The sequence below is a fragment of the Cebus imitator genome, unplaced genomic scaffold (assembly GCF_001604975.1).
Source record: "Cebus imitator isolate Cc_AM_T3 unplaced genomic scaffold, Cebus_imitator-1.0 Scaffold55, whole genome shotgun sequence".
Lineage (NCBI taxonomy): Eukaryota > Metazoa > Chordata > Mammalia > Primates > Cebidae > Cebus > Cebus imitator.
In genome coordinates, this window is record NW_016107370.1 from 1,352,331 (window position 1) to 1,375,154 (window position 22,824).

At 42.1% G+C, this 22,824-nt stretch overlaps 1 protein-coding gene across 11 annotated transcripts in view; it reads left to right on the forward strand.

The window, feature by feature from the left end:
* NEDD4L (NEDD4 like E3 ubiquitin protein ligase) overlaps positions 1-22,824 on the forward strand; it is a 346,587-nt gene that overhangs the window by 183,384 nt on the left and 140,379 nt on the right. For 10 of the 11 annotated variants that reach the window (XM_017528805.2, XM_017528808.2, XM_037738594.1 and 7 more), the window contains 3 exons: positions 12,047-12,128; positions 15,478-15,516; positions 18,522-18,575. In XM_017528805.2, the coding sequence (XP_017384294.1) occupies positions 12,047-12,128; positions 15,478-15,516; positions 18,522-18,575 (175 nt within the window). The remainder of the gene's footprint in view (positions 1-12,046; positions 12,129-15,477; positions 15,517-18,521; positions 18,576-22,824) is intronic. The other variant, XM_037738590.1, reaches the window with a different exon arrangement.

Consider the following 22,824-nt stretch of genomic DNA (forward strand, 5'->3'; position numbering starts at 1 on the left):
TGGAGACAGAGTCTTGCTCCGTCACCATGCTAGGGTGCAGTGGTGGTGAGATCTTGGCTCACTGCAACCTCCGCCTCCCAGGTTCTAGTGATTCTCCTGCCTCAGCCTCCCGAGCAGCTGAGACTACAGGCTCACACCACCCCACCCAGCTGATTTTTGTATTTTTAGTAGAGGTGGGATTTCACCATGTTGGCCAGGATTGTCTCAATCTCTTGACCTCATGATCGGCCTGCCTTGCCCTCTCAAATTTCTGGGATTACAGGCATGAGCCACCGCATCCGGCTCATTTATACTTTTTAAAATAATTTTTCTTTTTTTTTCCTTCCTCCCTTCCCCTGTTCCCCTTCCTCTTCCCTCCCCACTTTCCTCCCTCTCTTCATTCTTCCCTCCTTCAGTGTCTGGCTCTGTCACCTAGGCTGGAGTGCAGTGGCATGATCATGGCTCACTGCAGCCTCAACCTCCCTGACCTGAGCAATTCTCTCACCTCAGCCACTTGGTAGCTGGGACTATGGGGGTGTGACACCATGCCTGGCTAAGTTTTAAAAAAAGTTTTGTAGAGATGGGGTTTCACTGTGTTTCTCAGGCTGGTTTCGAACTCCTGAGCTCAAGGGATCCTCCTGTCACAGCCTCCCAAAGTGGTGAGATTACAAGCATGAGCCACTGTGCCTGGTGACCTCATTTGAACTCAGTTACCTCTGTGAAGACACTGTTTCCAAAAAAGGCCACATTCTGAAAGTCTGGGAGTTGGGACTTCAACTTACCTTTCCAGGATACATGGTTCCTCATCTTATAAGATAGAGAATGGGTCCAGATGAGCTCTTTCATTCTTTATTTTTGTTCAGACCAGTGCCAAGTTCAAGCAACACCTTTGCCTCAGGGCTTTCCTGGTGCCCCTGGGAATGTGTGTAAGCAGCAGCTGTGTCACTGAATGGGCGTCACCTGGCGGGCTGCCTGTTCAGACACTGGAAGCTGCCACATCCCCTCTTAACTCCATGTGATGGAGAAATCCCTTCCCTCCGACAATTTTGCCTGTGAGAATCAAGTCAGGTTTTGCAGTGAGAACTGAGCTGAGTGTAGAGTAAGTTCCCGAGATACTTCTGGCACTGTTGTCACTCCCACCCGGAGAAACCTAGAATGTTCCCAGGTGCATTCAGAGATTGTGCAGGAAGTGCTTAGGACAGTGCTCTGCACATATAAACACTCAGTGGCAAAGAGGTTGATGCTTAAGTACACAGGAAGTGTTTAGCAGTGCACATAATTGTGCACCACTGAACTCCACCATGCAGTTTACCGTCTGTCCAGTACATTAACCCTGTGAGGCCCGCTCTCGGTGCGACACTGGGAACAGGTTTTATTGTTGCTTACTCATTTGAATGGTGTCTCCTTTGGCTAGACCTTATCCTGAGCACCGGGCACACATAGGTGCTCAGCAGCGTCAGGATACTGTGTGCCTCTGCATGCCCAGCTCTAGTCCTGGCATCCCAGGAGCATACGGTGACAGTGGAAGTAAAGTGCAAGCCTGGTCCTGGGAACCAATGACTGCCAGAATTAATTAAAAGTAAGCATCATCTTTTCCCTGGTTAGTTAATCCAGGCTGAATTCCCTGAGTGGTTCCTGCCATTAGAACTTGCTCTCTTTTTTCATTAGACACAGCTCAGTGTGGCCTCCATGTTGACATCAAGCTCATAGTGCCTGTACTTGGCCAGCACTGTTTTCTTTTTGATCACAAGGATGTGGGTGATACTGGTCAAGGAATTGACTTTCAGGGCTCCAAATGAATAATTAGTTCAGAAGTGTGTCCCCATACTTGATTTTCAGTACAATCTGTATCTCTGTGGGTTTTTGTTTGTTTGTTTGAAGGCTATGTGCTTTATAAATTGGGGATAGAAGGAGCCAATTTATTATAAAAATATATAATTAAACAATTAAAAATATATCTTTATAGCCAGGGGTGGTGACTCACACCTATAATCCCAGCTGCTTGGGAGGCTGAGGCAGGAGAATCGCTTGAACCTGGGAGGCGGAGGTTGCAGTGAACCAACACTGTGCCACTGCCCTCCAGCCTGGGTGAGACAGTGAGACTTCATTCCAAAAATAAAAATAATAAAAAAATGTGTCTGGCCAAGTGTAGTGGCTCACATCTGTAATCCCAGCAGTTTGGGAGGCAGAGGCAGGAAGACCGCCTGAGGCTAGGAGTTTGAGACCAACCTGGGCAACATAGTGGGACCTGTCTCTATAAAAATAAAAATTAGCCAGGCATGTTGTGTCTGTAGTCCCAGCTACTCAGGAGGCTGAGGTGGAAGGATTGCTTGAGCCCAGGAGGTTGAGGCTGCAGTGAGCCATGATCAGGCCACAGTACTCCAGCCTTGGTGACAGAATAAGACCCCACCTCAAGATTTAAAAAAATATATATATTTTATGAAGCACTGGTTGGCTTAATGTTTCTTCTAACCATGAGGAGAGGTAGGCGGGCTGTTCTGGTCACTCAGTGTCCTGCCACTGACTGACATGATCTTATCTTGGAATTTTTTTCTTTGCCTCCTGGCCTCACTACCATTCCTTTCTTTCACACATCCATGAAATGAAGACTAAGATCCACCTTGACAAGTTGTTGTAGGGATGAGTGATGGTGTCTCTGAGGCACCAAGCACTGTGCTGCCACCCAGAAGCTGCCTGATGACCCTGGAAGTTATGACCATTGTTCATAGGTTTTCCTATGTTTCAGATCATCCTTGAATAATCATCATTTATCAGCTTCTTTGAGCTCTTAATATATATAGCCAGCTTTCACAAAGGCAAAATCTGTACTAGAAACACTACTGTCTGACTTTGGATCCTCTGGAGGAGGAGTAGATGGCCTTTTTGTGGGCAGGTGTCTCTTTTTTGTGTTGTTCTTATGTCTCTTTACCTCTATTTCCTGCCCCCCACTTTGGTGCCCACCACGGTCTCTTGTGTATGGTGGACGCTCCTGGACAATCTGAGGAATAAAACCAATTGTGAAACAGTTTCCAAAAAGGGAACAGCTTTTGTTTCCCCCTTTCCTTATAGCCTTGTGAGTTGCTGTCTCTCTTGGCTCCATAAAAGAAAGAGCTGTTTTCTTAACCCCTGGTGGTTGCACATATATGGGGAAAAGGCATAATAAATATGCTGGCAATAAAGACGAGTCACAGATTATCATTTTCTTTGGTGGCTGAATGGGTATTTCAGTAATTTGTAGGTGAAACTTTCCTTTTTGTGACTTCTACTGAACAACATTTTTACTACCAAAAGATAAAGGAACAAAATTTTTTAACAAACTACTTAAGCTTCAGTATTTTTATTAGTCACCGCATATTAATAAAAAGTATTTTTATTAGCACATTTTTTTTAGTCAACACATGTATTCACAGCTCTGATGATATCTGTATAGAAGCCTACACAGATAGCTACATCGATATCATTAGCTACTTGGGAGGCTGAGGCAGGAGAATCACTTGAACCTGGGAGGCAGAGATTGCAGTGAACTGAGATTGTGCCACGACATTCCAGCCTGGGTGAGAGCGTGAGACTCCATCCCAAAAATAAATAAAAATAAAAATGTGTCTTTGGCCAAGTGTAGTGGCTCACACTTTATAATCCCAGCAGTTTGGAAGGCAGAGGCAGGAAGATCGCCTGAGGTTAGAAGTTTGAAACCAACCTGGGCAGCATAGCGAGACCTTGTCTCTACAAAAAAAATTTTTTAAATTAGCCAGGCATGGTGGTGTGTGTCTTAACTCTGGTGGTTGCCCATCTATGGGAAAAAGGCATAATAGAATATGCTGGCAGTAAAGACAGGTCTCAGATTATCAGATATTTCAGTAATTTATAGGTGAAAGTTTATATGTGTATATATGTGTTAAAGATAGACGCACATACAGTTGTCCCTGGCTCCCAGGAGTCTCTGTGACCCAAGTTGGGACCCTCAAGTGATTAATTGTGGATGGCAAGAGGGACTGCAAGGCCAGAGTTGAACGTGACTGGAGATGTCAAGACTTTAGTGGCTGGGAAGGTTTAAGAATGCAGGTAAACCACTAGTTGCTCCAAACAACAAAACCATTATAACAGAAGTATCCAAAAGTGTATTTTTCCAGCAGCTTCACAGCCTATGCCTAAGCAATAAAGTTTTAATGTCTTTTTTAGCTGCTTAGGTTAAGAATGCATTTGACTATAATCTAACCCATTAATCTCTTATATTTGCTCATTGGTGATGAGTGATGTATTTTAAAGCATGCTTTATGCTTTAAGTAAATCTTGGGCTGAAAGATATGTACGTTTTGTTTTCAAAATTTTTCAGTAGTCATCGATTTAAGTCAGATTTCTGAGCAAACAAAATATGTGAAGCCCTTTAGGATTTGTTTTTGAGATGTAGGCTGGCCATGAAATTACAGGGTTACATACCTCATTGAAGTGTATATGTAACCATTAGTATTTTCATAACTTTTTATACTAATGAAAGTAGTACTTGCTCACAGTAGAAACTTAATAAAAACCATAAATGAGAAAATAATTCATAAACATCATCTAGAGAGAATGACTATTAACATTTTAGCCTTCTCTTCTTTACTTTCTCATATATATATATACACACACATATATATACACACACATATATATATTTGTATTAGCCACATTTTTAGATCTGCTTATTCCTTAATGTTATACCGTGATTTTTTCTTATTTTAAAATATTATTAGAAAACATGATTTTAATGGTTTCTAATATTCTAGTACATGATTGTACCGTAATTTACTTAATCACTTCCCAATTATTGGGCTGGAAGTTTGCTTCTAATTTTTTATTGTTATATATGATGCTGTAATGAGTATCTTATGCCAGTAAATATTTACCTGCCTCTCTGATTACTTCTTTGGGATTAATCCTTAGAAATAAATTTGATGAATCAAAGGGCATCAACCCTTTGAAGGCTTCTGATACTTCTGCCCTGTTTTTTTCCCAGAAAAGTCGCAATAATTATTCCTTCCTATAGTAGAGTATTAATTGTCTGCCTCTCTTTAGAAAGTATTACCTTTTTTTTCAATCTTTGACAGTTTGTTAGATAAAAACTTAAGTTTCAATATTATTCCATGTATTTATGTATATTTTTTTCTCACATTCTAGGTTTTTTCTATAAGTGTTTTATAAGTGTTACTTTATTGAGGATATAAGGTATATAACACTTGATGGTAACCATAAGAGTGGAAAAGAATGAGGAAACCTTCAACATAACAAGTTGTCATTAACAAAATGGGTTTTACAATGCAACTTTCTCTGGGTTAGCTAAAACTTCAGTGTGTCAGGTAGTCAAAAGAAATTTGCTCTATGGCCCTGTGAAATATGCTGTGTCCATGAGTCCTCTGCTCTTTACCCATAGAGAGCAAAGACATGGTCTTTTTACAAGCTGTTCCAGTGCCGTATTGAAATCTTCCTTTTACAGCCAAGAAATATTGCTTCCTTTGCTTAAGTTTGAGATGCTCCTTAGGAGGCACAGTTGAAAAATGAAGGCCTTTCTCATTGTTCTTCTGATATCTGAGTATCTTGGAAGAACACCTCTGTGACATGTAGATAAGTCAGTGTCATTGCAATCCAGCTGCAGACGGAATGTAATCTCTCTGACACTTTGCCCTTTGGATGCAACTCCTGCCCTCTCCTCTCCCCTTATGACCCTACCCCCTTAAAATATGTGGAGCTCAGCAAAGACTATTTGTACTGATAAAAGTTAGCAAATAATAGGTGTGAACGAATATGGAACACCTCAGTGAATCAAATGGAGAAGGTCAAGCATTACCCCAATAATGACCCGTCAGAACTGACTGTCCTTGTGCAGTGTGTCCCAGAAAGGCTGAGCAATGGAGCAAACCCAGAAAATCTCATACTCAACTCTCCCTGACAGCTGACCTCATCTGTGCTGTCTTATGCTTCGTGGTGATGAAGGTGGAACAAGACCATTGAATAAGATTTCTATCTCTGAATTCTTTAAACCCACTTGAGATCAATGCTGGCCTGCAGTCTCTCTCTTAGAACCGGAGCCGAGGCCCAGAGGGGAGAATTGAATTTTCAGCACTGGATTCCATATTGAGAATGAAAGAGACAATAATTAAAAAGCTTTTCTCTTGGAAATATGGCAAAACCAGAGCAGGTTTTTGACCAGGATTTTTTGGTGACCTTTCCTGAGAGAGCAGGTGCCTGAGGATTTCCTGCTGAGTATCTTGACATCTGTCAGACTCCTTATGACTTCATTCTAGTTCAGGGAGTCTGTTTCCAAGCCATTGACTTCATGCACAGTTCCTGGTGTGTCTCATATCTCTAAAGTGATGTTATGCTTGTATTTTTTCCTTTAGATATAATCTTTTATGTGACAGTGAGGTGTCTTACTTGTGAGTGAACAGCTAGAACCTCGCAAATGGCTTTTCTTCGGGATTTTGTTTACTCAGTGAAAAATACTGAGGAACCTGTGATCCTTCAGGGTGCATTTTGCTGTCTGCCCAACCTTGATGTGGATTAGGAGGCCAGGCTCAATGCTCAAACTTCTTGTTGGAGTAGCACCGAATCATTAGGATCATCTGAGGACAGACAGCTCAGACTATCATTGGTATGGTGGCCTTTGCACACTTATATACAAATGCACCATCATGAACATGGAGCAGAAGATTCTAGGACCCAGGTGCAATGGCATAATTTGTCAAGAGGCCCGAGACCTGGAGTTGGCATGAACTCCCTCTCCTCCTAACCCACCTACCTGCCGCATTCAGTTGGCCCCCTTGTTCCTTTGAGTCCGCCTTTGGATGAGTAGTCAATCCTTTTGCCGCCTTTCCTTTCAGAGCTTTCTTGTCCTTTGGCACAGAAGACTTCCAGTGGTTCTTCCTGCCTGCTGTCTTTTCTCCTTGTAATGAGTGTGATCACGATTCTTCTGTATTTAGAGAGCTCCATGATGAGGATGATGATGGTGGCAGCTAACATACATTGATTGATTGATTGATTTAGAGACAGAGTCTCACTCTATTGCCCAGACTGGAGTGCAGTGGTGCGATCTCGGCTCACTGCAACCTCTACCTCCTGGATTCAAGCTGTTCTCATGCCTCAGCTCCCTGAGTAGCTGGGACTACAGATACATGCCACCACGCCCTGCTAACTTTTATGTTTTTAGTAGAGATGAGGTTTCACCATGTTGGTCAGGCTGGTCCAGAACTCTTGACCTCAAGTGATCTGCCTTCCCAGCCTCCCAGAGTGCTGGGATTACAGGCACCTGCCTCCATGCCCAGCTGGCAGCTAATGTTTATTAAGTGCTCACTATACTCCTGTCAAGCACTATTATAATTCGTCTTTCCAACAGGCTTTTTATAAGGGAAGTACTGCTATTATGCCCATTACATAGATGGTGAAACTGAGGCACAGAGAGGCTGTGTAAGTTTCCCAAAGTCATGTAGCTACTAATTGATGAAGAGCCAGGGTTTGAGCTCTGCAGGAATGGCAGACTCCTTGTGGTCTGAGCCTGGGCTCCCTCTCCAGCTGCCTTTTCTCCCTGAGCCCTCCTGACTGCAGCCATGCCAGGCTTTTTTTTTCAATGTTCGGAACCCCAGCTCTAGCCTATCACTGGACTTCTGCCTGTGATCTTTCTGCCTGGAATGCCCATGCCCTGCTCTTGGTCTTTGCCTCCTGGCTCTATGCATGCCTTCAGACTCCTATCTGGCAGTGGCGTATGGACAGACCAGTGCATAGAAATCACATGAGACACTCGATAAATGTAGACTCCTAGGTCCTGACCCTGGAGATTCTGATCTAGCAGGTCTAGGGTGAGGCCCTAGATTTGCATGGGAAGTCAGGGACCACTGCTATTGCCTGCTGTTTTCTTGGGTGCTTGGCACACACTGTCATACTGAGACCAGCTCAGCCGTGGAGACCCCCACCCAGGCAGTGCAGAAGGTATTGAGAAGCAGACACCCAGATAGAACAGCAAAGTGGGACTGTCTGGGGGGCCAACAGCCTTCTGAGCTGAGACCCTCAGAGACTGACAGCATTCTGGGCTGAAGGTCCTGAGCAGACTCTGACCCGTGTATTTATTCTCTCATGTTTGGTATTTTCTCATAACACAAAAATTTACCAAGTAGGCAGCTGGTGCCCGCTTACCACTTATCACAGACAAACTAAAAAGTATTCTGCACAAGAGTGCCATGGGGGTAGGGTCAGATGTCCCGTGCTTAAAGAATAGTTTTAACTGGTGTATGATATTTATATATTGTCCTACCACTTTAGAATACCCCAAGTAGTTTTCTACTTGGTAGGGGAGGGGGGAGCTAGGTTTTCCTTGCCATCGTTCTTAACAAACAATATATTTTGCATACACTGAGCATTTCTCAGCAATCATACACTTAGAATTCCTCAACACTGTCACAAACAGGTTTTTATTTCTCTGTGCTCCATTCAAATGAGTAGGGGCAGTGTCTTTTGTTTCTGGAACCTGTCACTGGTACTACGTAGTAGGCACTCAGGAAATAGAAGGTTGCTTGAATCCTGGTACCAGTTGACTGTCTGCTTGGAAAGGCTAAATGGAAGAATGTGATGCCTAAGCAGCTTCTCTAAGCAGAGAACACAAAAGGTTTGCAAAATAGAATTTGCTCTCTAATCTATGTGTTCTTGCACAGCATTAAGCTTCCTAGGGATCAGGCTAGCCCTGAGTTGTATCGACACCAGCCACTAGAATGGTAACTTGATGCCAAGAGTGAATTCTGGTGAGCTTCATCGTGAGTAAGATTCTCAGTTTGATCATCTCTACCCAGATCCCGTGGGACATCCACACTGTATGAATAATGAGGAGGCGTGCAATACGTAGCATGCCGCAGTTGGCCAGCACCCAGTGTGTACTATGAGGTAATCAGTGTCAAATCAGTCATTGCAGCACGAGTTGGGAGTCAAAAGGAACAACAGAGAACCTCAAACTTCTCCTAAGAAAGGAAGCAAAGAACAGTTACCTTGTCTGTCATTTATGGGGCTGTCATTTGTAGTGTGTGTTTGGAATGCTGCTGGGTACTAGTATTAATACATGATTTTCTCTGGTCTTTACAATAACTGCCTGGGTTAGGAGTTATCATTCCCATTTCATTCATGAGTAGGCTGAAGTTAAGTGTCGTTAAGTACCAGTCAAAAGAGAAGAGAAGCCTGAGAGCGGTCTGGGCACCTGTTTCCCCTCCTCTTATTTATGAATGAATGAAGGAGACAGAGTTTCACCCTGTCACCCAGGCTAGGGTGTAGTGGCTCGATCTCAGCTCACTGTAGCCTCCATCTCCCAGGCTCCAGCAGTCCTCCCACCTCAGCCACTGTAGTAGCTGGGACTACAGGTGCATGCCACCACATGCAGCTAAACTTTTTTGTATTTTTTTTGTGGAGATGGGGTTTCACCATGTTGCCCAGGCTGGTCTTGAACGCCTGGGCCCAAGTGATCTGCCTGCCTCAGCCTCACAAATGGTTGGGACTACAAGCATGAGCCACTGCGCCCAGCCTTCTCCTCCCCTGGAGCTTAGACCCTGCTGCCTTTAGCCAGCTCCAAGACATTGGCCTTTGGTTCTGTCTTCAGGCTGAACTCTCTTTCAGGAAGTTTCTTAGTCCATCTTTGATAGAGTTGATCATATCTTAGTACCTACCTGCATGAGCACTCAAGATGTTACCTATTCCTAGTGACTTCTTTATTACTGCTGGAAGATACATTGTCCCACACCCAGGGATCCCACCCACTGTCCCCAGCTGCATGTGTCAATTATTGTGAGCTATTCAAGGGATACAGACTGAGGTAAATGAACCACTAAGAATGTGGATGTTCTATTACAGGAAATGCTTAGCTCTTTATTGTAGTTTTAGCCAGCAATCATGATAGCTCAGGGGCATAAAAATGAGAGATAGCAGCAGAGTTTATGATAGTCTTTATCACCTGGGATTCTGTATGTGCGCGTGTGTGCATGTGTGCTCTACACACATCCACAGGACATTCTCTTGAGGTAACATGATCATCAGACCTTGAGCTCTTTTATAAGCAATAGATTGTGACTGGAATTTGAAAATGTAGTTTCTGTAGCTAGAAAATACTCTTTTCAAATGCCGTATAGAACAGTAGTTCTCTGAGAGTGGTTCCTGGGTCAGGAGCCTTGGCGTCACTGGGAATGTGTTAGGAGTGCAGATTCTTGGATTCTAACCCACACTGAATTCAGATTTGGGAGCAGGACCCAGTTATCTGTGTTTTAATCACCCCCTCCTCCAGGTGACTCTGATATGCTAAAGCCTAGGTCTCACTCCCCTGGAAAGTGACACTTGATTCATCCACCAACCCATGGGCATCCATTAGGAAGATACTTATGGGACCTTCAGCCTGGGTTAGGTACCAGCTCTTGACCTATCTTTTTCTGAGGCTGAGGGTGTCCAGAGAAGTAGGTGTGTCTGCTTAGATGTTATTTAACCAAATAAAGGTTTACAGTTTACAGAAAAGAGTCAATATTGACTAATATCTTCCAAACTATGTTAAAAATAATTTATTCATGATGGAGTATAACTGAACAAATCGTTTTGCTATTTTTTTTAGGATATGTTGTGTAGCTTCCTTTAAGATGCATTTTATGGGCAATACATAGACACATGTGTACACACACATATGTAGTATTTTTCACAGACTTTTGGTTTTCAGATACTGAGTATAGCCTTTTGAACTTCTATCATACTTTCTTGTGAAAGGATTTCATAGCCTATTTATTATTTGAAATACCAAACAGAAATCAGTATGGTCCCAGCATTTTAAGATACTTGATGTCATCTTTGGAAATACCTTAGACATTGCAAAAAAAAGCATTAATAGTCATGGTATAGCCACTAAAGAGCAATTCTGAAATTACTTAATCTGATGAATTGATAGCAATCAGTCTTTGGCTATAGATAACTAGATAAGTGAGAATTTAGAGATTGAATACGTGAGAGCTCTTTTAATGATTTTCAGGATCTCAAATACGAAGCAAAATAAATTCCCCTGTGCCCTAAATTCTTACAAAGTGGTATTTTGACTAGGTTTGAGCCACCCCCCAGGGCTAGCAATACTTGAAAGTGTGACTAGGCTTAACCTCTTAGTAGGTAGTCCACAGTAAGTAATCCTTTCAAATACACATCTTGCTAGAAGTTCCTTTCTGAAGGAAATGATTAAAGATAATATGATGTGTACAAGGAATTCTGGGACTTGTAGTCAGGAAACCAGAACTTTAATCTGGACTACTCAAATTTGTAACTTTAGGCAAATCTCTCTTGACTTTCCAGGCTTTAGTTTTTTGTGGTTTTGTTTTGATTTGGTTTTTTGTTTGTTTTTGAGACAGTCTTGCTCTGTCACCCAGGCTGGAGTGCAGTGGCATGATCTTGGCTCACTGCAACCTCCACCTCCCGGGTTCAAGTGATTCTCTGCCTCAGCCTCCTGAACAGCTGGGATTACAGGCGCCTGCCATCAGGCCCAGCTAATTTTTGTATTTTTAGTGGTGACAGGGTTTTTACCAGGTTGGCCAGGCAGGTCTCGAACTCCTGACGTCAGGTGATCTACCCGCTTCAGCCTCCCAAAATGCTGGGATTATAGGCGTGAACCACTGCACCTGGCCCTGATTTGGTTTTTAATCTGTCAAATGGTAAGTGTTGGGTTACGTGAATAATGGGTGTTTTACCTACACACTAGAAATAAGAATATGAATAAGACCTATACTAAATTTTCTAGCTAGATTTTGTAAATTCTGAACAAAATCTGTGTGCCTTTTAATCTTTCCTGTAATCTTTTCAGAATTTGTCTTTAAAATTATATATGTATATATTTGCTTCTAAGTAAACATTATTGGCAGTAGTTTTGATAGGAACTTTACTCCAAGTATATTGACTTAGTAGCTATGTTAGAAAGGTTATTGCTTAGTTTGTGGAAATAATCCAAGCTGGGACTTTGATATTTGCATTTTCATTTAGGTTCCACTATTTTCTTTTTGATTAAAAAGTATAATCCTATTAAATCTGAAATATTTTCTTACAGTGATCCATACGTGAAACTTTCATTGTACGTAGCGGATGAGAATAGAGAACTTGCTTTGGTCCAGACAAAAACAATTAAAAAGGTAGGTGTTGATTTTTAACTCATCTTCATTTAAGTCATAATTTAATTCAGTTATACACAAAAGGGCATAATGCCCTTTTGGTCAAGGATGGACTATTTACACAGTGGGAGTCCCATGAGACTACAGTGGAGCTGCCGTGTTCGAGTGCATCACTTTTTATCTTTTTTTAAATTTATTTATTGAGACATAGTCTTGCTCTGTCACTCAGGCTGGAGTGCAATGGTTCGATCTCAGTTCACTGCAACCTCCGCCTCCTGGGTTCCAGCCATTCTCCTGCCTTGGCCTCCTGAGTAGCAGGGATGACAGGTGCCCACCACCACACCTGGCTAATTTTTTTAATATTTTTGGTAGAGACGGGGTTTCACCATGTTGGCCCGACAGGCCTCAAATTCTTGACCTCAAGTGATCTGCCTGCCTTGCCCTCTCAAAGTGCTGGGATTACAGGTGTCAGCCCCTGTGCCCAGCCCACTTTTTATCTTTTATACTAGATTTTCATTGTAAGCATCTTTCAGTATTAAATCTATAACTTTTCCAAGACTTTTCAGTACTAACCTAAGATAGCGATTCAGGTTTTTACTTAAATGCCTACAAAAACAGTATTCTGAAAATGTCGTAAGTTATACCATTTTTTTTCTTGCACAGAATACAGCAAAACAAAGATTTGTTTTTGTCTTCTTATGTTTCACAAAGAAAGTTAAAATAATTTAAAATACATTTAATGAAATGGAGCGGTTTGTGGAATTGGTAGGCACATGAGGAATAGTTTAACTTGAAACAACTACGCTTAAAGGAAGCAAAATATTTGATTAGCTACATGGAAACAGAAAATATATTAATAATAAAGCTATACGTTTATGTATATATCTTATTTTCCTAGTTTTTAGGTACAAGATTTCATTAAAAATTTGTTTCCGTAAGTATGTCATTCATTCAATCATTTATTTCTTTGGAGACGGAGTGTCACTGTCACGCAGGCTGGAGTATAGTGGCACAATCTCGGCTCACCGCAACCTTTGCCTCCCAGGTTCAAGTGATTCTCCTGCCTCAGCTTCCTGAGTGGCTGGGATTACAAGCTACTCAGGAAGCTGCCGGCTAATTTTTGTATTTTTGGTAGAGATGGCGTTTTGCCATATTGGCCAGGCAGGTCTGGACCTCTCGACCTCAGGTGATCCACCCGTCTCAGCCTCCCAAGGTGCTAGGAATATAGGTGTGAGCCACCATGCCTGGCCAATAAGTATGTCTTAATTTGACTATCTCCATGTATTTATAGGCATGTGCAATATATATATGTAAATATTTTTTACCCTGTATTTGGAGGCTTTATTGAAGATGCATGTTCTCTAATAAAAATACTTGACTGGATGCGGTGGCTCACGGCTGTAATTCTAGTACTTTTGGAGGCCAAGGCTGGCAGATCACTTGACCCCGGGAGGTTGAGGTTGCAGTGAACCATAATCATGCCACTGCATTCCAGTCTGGGCAACAGAATAACCTGTCTCAAAACAAACAAACAAACAAAACCTCAAAAACAAAACCAATCCCTTTCATCTCTGTTTTAGTATTATTTATGGATTACTGTGATTTTTTTCCTCACCACCTTTGGAGGCAGGTGGTTAGACAGTCTTAACACTTTGATGAACATTTTCTGGACAGCACGAATGCTTTAAAAAATTATAGCTCTCTTGCTGCCATGCAGGCACCCAGGATCTGTGGCCAGGTCCTTTTGTTGTTAGGAACTGTAACTGCAGTGTGTCCTCCACTTGACATCGGGACCGGCATTAAAAATCTGTCTTGCAAACAGGAGCCAGTACGGAGGCCATTGTTCCTTGTGTTAGGCGTTCTTGCTGGTTCAGTTTCTAGGTGAGTGGGGGCTGCCTAGAAGGCTCACCAGGAAGGCAGCTGGGAAACTTGACTGCCTGCTGGAGGCCGAGCCAGGACCAAAGCCGGCAATTGGGGCTATTGCAATGTATTTCCTTCCAAAGGGAGGTCCTCCTTCTCCCTCCCTTTCCACGGTCGAGGGTGTAGCTCTGCAGCTGGGTTTGCTCTGCTTCTCCTGCTGCCCGCCTCCTGGTTTGTATGCCTCTGCTGCTTTCGGGTGCGAGAACTGCCATCATCCTCCTCTCCTTGCAGTGTTGTGACTGCTGCTTCGTTCATTTTGTGCTCTCTCGTCTCATTGCTTTCCTCCCCTGTCATTTCCCATGTGCATTTCCATGAAGCAGCCCTCCGGGACTGCAGCCCGAGGCAGGCCAGGCCTGCCACTCCACTCCCCTCCCCTCCCTCATTACCATCCCTGGCTTCATTCATATGGGAGAAAAGTATGAACCCCGTTATTCAGGATTGAATTCACTGTGGAATTGTGGGTGGGGAAAGTGCTGAATTTTTAAAAACGTCAGTTCAGTGTTGTGTGAGCTCTGTGTTTCCTATTTTTATGTGGCACTCTATTGATTTTTTTTTCTTCTCCCTGAACTGATCTCTTAAAGGAAATAGGTTGATAAAGATAAATATCATTTTGACTAAAAATATCTGTCGCTGTTGGTGAAGTGATGATTTTTCTGTCTCAGATTTTTACATACAGTTTTTAAGAGCTGTGTTTCGGAGCCTTATGCATGTGCAGATGCATGAACACACATGTACGTGTCTTTCTTCCTAGAACATGCCTCCTCTTAGTTTTGGGGGATGTCTGGCAGTCCTTTCCTCCATGCTGAGGACAAAGGTATCCTTGCCATCTTGTGGAATGTATTTTTCAGTAAATTGATAGAAAGATGAACAGATGGATGAATGGAGAGGAAGACTGAAGGATAAGTGGATAAGTATTTTTTAACCTGGTTTTTTTGGGGGAGAAAAATTTACTTTTAGTTTGTATTTGGCCTTTTTTTTCTTGTTATAGAGAAAATCTGATCCTCAGTATTGCTCTCTATAAAATGTTCTTTAGATTTCAATATTTATATAAACAATGAACACATTCAACCTTCCCCTACCTGCTTCATTACTCTGCGTAAAGATTTGTAGCAGGTAGAGGGATGTCAACCAAGTTCATTTCCTTCTCGGTACAGTAATCATATCAATGCTAATTTGTTGAAGGAATGTTTTATATTTTTATGATGACTCTTTCCAGGCCTCTGATGTTTTTCCTTCTGGTGATAGCAGCAGTTTAAGGTTTCATATCTATGAAGCATCTGTTTCATAAATACATCCCCTCCCCCAGTACTGGTCTCAGATAATCGACTAAATGCTTCTTTTAGCTTTTTTTAATCAAAAATATGTTTAAGCAAATATGTAGTCTGTCTTGCAATAGCAATTGCTAATGTTTGAAAGACTCAAAGATATTACAGGTTAATTTCTCTTCCAGACGCTGAACCCAAAATGGAATGAAGAATTTTATTTCAGGGTAAGTTTTTCATTTTTTGCCAATAATTGTTATTGATACATTTAGGTCAGTTATCACAGTCGATTTGTCTTTAGGAAAAGCTCTTAAATTTTTAATGAGACATTCCTGTTAGGATGAAAAATAGATAGCTTCCTAATGTGTTCCAAATTTTGAAAGACTGTAAGTAGTGGTCACAGACTCTGGACTTCTTTCACTGGGTAGTGTTTTGGAGAAGTCACAAGAAAATTATCCAAATACCGTGTTTCATTTTTGAATTCAAACTTTTCTTTAAGAAATGAGATAAAATATCATTCATGAAAATGTTTTAATTCTAGGAGGTGGATTACAAAATATTTTAGAGTAAAATACTAGAGGCAATATGATTAAAAAGAAATATAAAAATTACCAATTATGTTCTAGTTAGGTAAATTTTGGTAATTGAAATATTGAGTGCATACACACACACACACACACACAACATAAAATTACTTCTGGACTACAACCTTTTATATTTAATATTTAAAAGAGCTGTAGGTCGAAATGACTGAAATATGTGAATTAGCAGAGATTCGTGCTTGGTGATCATTTGTGGTTGTTGCTGTTTTACTACTGAAATTGTGGAAATAATTAGACTGCTCAGTTATTTATTGAAAAAAAGGGCTTTCTCTTCAAGGCAAAAGTATTTTAATTGTACAGCTGTGACATTAAAAACTGGAGGTATCCAGAAATAACCCAGGTCTTCTGATTAGTTCGGATTCCCAAAGGCCAATATTACCTTGAGACCCATTTTAATTGGTCCTGATGTCTTCCTCTCAATCACGATAGTATTTTTTGTGCTCCAAACTAGACTACTGCATACAGCATCTGCTTTCTATTATGCTCAGATTTTAAATATGGCACTGATATTTTAATACTTGGTGAAATCCTGTGTACAGCCTCATGTACATGGATGTATTTGAAATTACCCCTCAGAGGACTGAAAAGCTACTAGGGGCTGATAGATGTTCTTGGCCTTTAGTTAACTCTCAAATAAAACTTTCCACTTGTGAACCTCTGAAGTGTTTAGACTCCTTTCAGTGGAACACTGGCCACAATTACATAAATGTTAGTACATCCCAAACTTTTCTCAGCTAATCTTGGCAGTAGGCACACTTATATTCTATTTTTCTTGATTTTTCTTAAGGTCTTTTTTTTTTCCTTTTTCTTTTTTTTTCTTTTTTTGAGTTGGAGTCTTGCTGTGTCGCCAGGCTGGAGTGCAGTGGTGCGAACTCAGCTGACTGCAACCTCCGCCTCCCAGGTTCAAGTGATTCTCCTGCCTCAGCCTCCTGAGTAGCTGGGACTATAGGCGCCTGCCACCACGCCCAGCTAATTTTTGTATTTTTAGTAGAGACGGGGTTTCACCATGTTGGCCAGGATGGTCTCCATCTCTTGACCTCGTGATCTGCCTGCCTTGGCCTCCCAAAGTACTGGGATTACAGGTTTTTAAGGTCTTTATATTTACTCAGTTTACAAATTTTTATGGAGTGCCTACTATGTGCCAGCTCCTGCCTGTAGGTTGTGGTTGCATTGGTAAGCAGTGCAACCCTTCACAGAGCTTCTAAAGAGATAGCAAACCCCGTCTGCTTGTTCTGTCGTTAGGCTGCAGGCAGACCACGGGACTGGAAGCACAAGTTGAGCTCTCTGGGCTTGTATGGTCAAGTGTTATTTCATGCCATTCTCCACCATGAAGCAGCCAGGGCCTAGGTCACCTCTCTGGCTTTACCATTTAGATCCTTTATGACCCTGGAAAGGCCACCTGAGGACTCAATCTCCCTGAGGCCCTTATCTCTCACATAGGAGAGAGAATCCTTACTTGAAAGGGTTGTTTCTAGGATTTGCATGCGATGATATACATGAGAACATGTAGCGCTTTGTCACACACATGGTTGGCGATTAGTAAATGATACCTGAGTTGGGAACATGATATGGGCCATTTTTGTGAGTTTTGGGTAAAGAAAAAGAAGCAAAAGGATATTGAAAGCCCAATAGCTCTGACATTGCCCCACAGTTCCAGGTCTCTGTCATGGTTCACAGCCTAGGCTCTAAAGACAGGCAGGATATACCTAGTGCAGGTCCTGGTTGCCCCATACACTAGCTGTGGGCTCTTGGGCAACTTACTTCACCCTCAGGATCTCGGCTTCTCATTTGTAAAATTGGGTATTAGTTACACATCATAGGATTGCTGTGACGATTAAATGAGATCATGGATTGTTGATATTTAATAACAAGACAGTGCCTAAAAAATAAGCTCACAAGCTGAGCACAGTGGCTCACACCTGTAATCCCGGCACTTTGAGAGGCCAAGGCATGCAGATAGCTTCAGTCCAGGAGTTCAAGACCAGTCTGAGGAACATGGTAAAACTTCATCTCTACAAAAAAAAATACAAAAATTCACCAGGCATGATGGTCCAAGCTACTCAGGAGAGTGAGGCTGGAGGATCAGTTGAGCCTGGGAGGTTGAGGCTGCAGTAAGCTGTGATCATGCCATTGCAGTCCAGCCTGGGCAATAGAACAAGACCCTGTTTGTCTGTCTACCTGTCTCTCTCTCTCCCCCTCTCTCTCTCTCTCTCTCTCTCTCTCTCATAAGCTATTACAATCTTCTTCATTATTTTTATCATTACTATTACTGCCATTAGCCCTAAGAGATAGCCTCAGGCATAGACGTTTTTGATCTGCAGTCATGAGAATGCCTTGTATGGAGGTTAGGAACTCTTTAACAGTATTTACAACTATCCTTTCTTATTTTAGAAAAACAGCTAAGATGTTTTTTTGCTATGCCTAAATTCGGGGCAGAATAATATAGAAATCAGTAAGTAATAGGAAATTTGATTTAGTACACATAGAATTTCCAGAACAGTAGGATAATTGTTCATATTATACAATTGAGTTGGGTGCATTGTAAAGCAGTATTTTATTCTTTCTGTTCCTTATGTCATTGTTCGAATGATTCCTGCTCATTTAAAAAATGCTATTTACGTTCCTCATAGGTAAACCCATCTAATCACAGACTCCTATTTGAAGTATTTGACGAAAACAGACTGGTAAGTGGGTTCCTGTATTTGAATTTTGCTTCATTTTTTTATAAACTGGGTTTTCAGAGCAGCATCTTTAAAACTTTGTGTTTATGACAGTATATGTGTCCAAAGCGAAGACTATTTTTGTCCCACTGCTAGTTTGACATTCAAAATCCTAACAAATACTTTTATGTTGCTAGGATAAAAAATGTATTTGTATGTATGCATTGTGTGTATTTTTATCGCAATTAATGTTAACAAAAGTCACTGGTGATAGTATCAGCCCGTATGCTCATGATGTAGCGTTGGGAATATGGTAGGCAGATCTCTAAAGCGACCATCAGGAATGTAAACAAACTTTGCATGGTTTTAAATGAAAGCCAGGCCATAATACTGGAATACGTTCAATAGCAAATCTATGGTAATTCTCTCGGGGGAAATAAAAATCTAATTAACAGTGTATAGCAAAAAGTGAATCTACATTTAGCAGGTAAAGTCAAGCTGTATTTTAAAAGTGGTTTCTTTCTCAAGAGAGATTCTTAGAAAGTACATTTAAAAAACCAAAGATATGTCTGAGGCATATAACAGATATAAACTAACATTTTATATATAGATTGATATATATAAAATGTCTGTAAAGATCGATACATACATAACTGATATAATTATGATTTCATTTTATTTTATTATTTTTATTTATTTATTTTACAAAAAGCGTTTCCCTCTGTCGCCCAGGTTGGAGTACAGTGGTGCAGTCATAGCTCACTGTCACCTCAAACCCTCTGGCTCAAGCAGGCCTCCAGGATAACTAGGATAGTCATGAGCCACTGTGCCTGGCCAGATTTCATTTTAGAAATGGCATTTTGGAAGCACATTTTGCTTTCTTAACTAACTGGAATGTGTACATAAGTAGCTGTGAACCAAGTGTTCCAACTATGAAAATGAACACTATCGTGTGAAGTCCTTAAGGTACCTTCAGAAGCGACATTGTAATTCAGTGCAGTCAGTCATTCTCAGATTTACCCTCCCTGAAACTTGTATGGTATGTTGACTGGTTAAAAGGTGTTTTTAAGAAGCTTTCTGCAGAATTCAATTGAAAGTCCAGATTTTTTAATAGCTGGACGTTAAAAGAAGAGTTGAGCTGGAGAAGCCTGACACAAGAGCTCCTTTTCTTATGATAACATGAGAAGAACCAGCTCTAGAGCCTTTATATAAACATATCCGTCAGTGCAGTGCCAGGGTCTGACCTGCTGGCCTCCTAAGTCCCAGCCCAGTGGTAGTTTGGGAAAGTATTGAATTTCATATGACTAATATTATTCTCCAAAAGAGAAAATTAACAGATTCTGGCCTACCATTCTAGTATCTTTTCCATTAAAGCATGTTGGGTGATGAACAGTTGTAACTAAACCACTTTTGTTGTATGTGTAAAAGTACTTTCTTGTGAGACTGAATGAGAGCTTCTGCTGAGGATGTGGTTCTTGTCTCTCCATCTCTCATCTAGTGAGGACCAAGTGAGTTAGGCAGCATCCTGTAGCATAGCAGTACGTTTCTGGAGACATGGGTGCATTTGTAGACTAATCCTTATTCTCCGATTATTGAGTATAATGTCTCTTCATTAACATGAGGAAAGGGTCAAATATGAGGAAAAATGGCCTCTTGTTTGATGTGTTTTGGTTCATTATTTTCTTCTATTAAGAGGAATTCACTGTTAAAACATTGTTTCCCATTTCCATATCTGAAATAATGACCGTAGTTGAGGTGATCTTGCCATGCGTCTGAAATTATACTTCCAAACAGAAAATGACTTTGAATACAAGACTTTTAAGAAATCCTGTATGAATACAAACTTTTTTTTTTTTTTGAGATAGAGTCTCACTCTGTTGCCCAGGCTGGAGTACAGTGGCACGATCTCAGCTCACTGTAACCTCTGCCTCCTCGCCTGCCTCAGCCTCCCAAGTAGCTGGAACTCCAGGTGCACACCACCACACCCAGCTAATTTTTGTATTTTTAGTAGAGACAGAATTTCACGATATTGGCCAGGCTGGTCTTGAACTCTTGACCTTATGATCCGCCCACCTCAGTCTCCAAATGCCGGGATTACAGGTATGAGCCACTGCGCCCAGCTGAATACAAACTTTACCTGAAAAATTGTGTTTTATATTGATGCCTAGTTTTGCCCCAGGCCATCTCCAATGTGATTACTATGGAAAGAATGCTGGTGTTACTGTTTTTTTTTCTTTGTTGGCTATTAACCAGCGCAGACAATATGTGACTATGGTAGTACTTGGAAGTTTTAACATTACACAAATTAGCTTCCATTCCTCTCATAGAGGTCATTTTTGGCATTTAAAACACATGCTTTTAGAAAACAGATTTGGATGTATGTAAACACAGGGTTAATCCACCACACCCTGGATGCTAGAGCTGTTGACAAAGTCATGCTTTGCAGATTTTAAAATAAACTTTTTGTCAGTCTTAGAGCTTGGTTCCCCCCCCCCCCAATAAACCTCTTTGTTAAGTAACTGATGTTTCTGGATCATAGAAAATAGTAAGTTTAAAATACATCAATACATTTAAAATACAGCAATACATTTCCAAGCAAACTACAAATCCGATGACAGTTTTTTGAGTGTGCACTTTTCCTTTTATTTCTTAGGTCCTTTTTGGTCCTTTGCAAACATAGCAAGATTCCATATTTGTATCCCAATTGTGGTAATATTGCTGACTTCTTACTGGGAAACAGCTCTGGGCAGCATTTCTTCTGTATGGTATTTAAGTTACATTATTACAAAAAAATAAAAAAATCATCCACATGCACTCCCTTCAATTTTCCTTTTTTTTTTTTGATTGATGTTTTCTCTCCTTCCTGACATACAGGAGACAATGTCTTCTCCAGCTGTGTTCCTTCTCTCTGGTACTATGGCGTCCGATGGTAATATATGAGCTACACACATGTATACACCTTTTGAATGAAAAATGTTCTGATAGCAGGAAGCCTCTGCTGCGCCCACTGGTTGTGTAACAAATCGCATCCCCTCCCCTCCACGTAGCTATTTTGTTACTTGTAGATCCTGGTGTAATTATTTAGCATTAAACGGACACTTAACTCTGTGGGGTGTGTAATCATATTCATAGTACTGTTTAATTAGTTTGCATTCCGTCATGGTGGTGTAGTGATGTCATAAATAACAGAAACATTGTAGCCAATGTTTGGGAAGGGGTTTACCTGGTGACCAAGCCGTATTTTACTTATTATTCCGTGTGGTGGGAGGTGGGGAAATACCGTGTGTGCTGTGTTGACTGCCAGGTCTTTACACTGGTTAGAGTCCCAGCGCTGTGCCCCGTTGGGAAAGAAATGCCCTGCGAATGTGATGTGGTTAGATTTATAGCAGCGTGGCTTGCAGTGTGTTTGCTGCCTTAGTCAGCTGTGAGAGCGCCCTGCTGGGGCCACTCCTTTCTGATGGAAAAGCAGCAGCTGGGAAGGTGCTGTTTCAGGCTCTTGCTGTTTAAAAAAAAAAAGCGAGTGGGGGAAAACTCCTCTAAGTCCAGAAGCTGGCATTGGAGGGGGAGAGTGCGGTCATGTGGTCTGGCCACCCTACCCTCTGTCACAGTGTGGATGAGAGCTTTTTGCTCTTACCCAATCATGCCTGGAATGCCGCTTGCCACTTGGGTTATTTCTGCTATCTGTCGCTCCTGGTGCCGCAGTGCTAACGGTTTGGCAGATGGGACACTTTTTCTTGGAGTTTGTGTCTTTGGTTTGTGACTGCTGGCAGTGCCGGGCCTGTTGTTGCCGCTCGCCCTCGCCCTCCTGGCCCCCGTGGTCACCATGGCCCATCGGCTTCGGTTTCATTTTGGCTCTGGTCGCAGCAACACAGCCCCCGAATCAGAGATCCTAGACCAGGAGAGAGAAGACGACTTTTTCATGGCATTCCACACCCTCCCGCGGAGGAGCAGCCCGCACCCCTTCGCCCAGAACGGAGCGGAGGATGGCGGCGGCGGCCTGCAGGGAGGCGTGGGCGCGCTCAAGCGGAGCTCGTCCATGTTCATCCCGCAGCTCCTGACCAGCGTCGACGCCCGCCCCACGTGCAGTTCCTCCGTGCAGATCTCCCTGCAGCGCAAGGCCACGGACGGGGCCACAGACGGGTGCGGGCCGCCCGAGGGCGCCGACGATGGACCTCCGTGCGCCGCGCCCAACTCCGGGGACCAGGCCTCTGCCACCGCCACTACCAGGGCCTCGCCCCAGAGCGGCTCCCGGGAGCCCGCGCTGAGGGACACC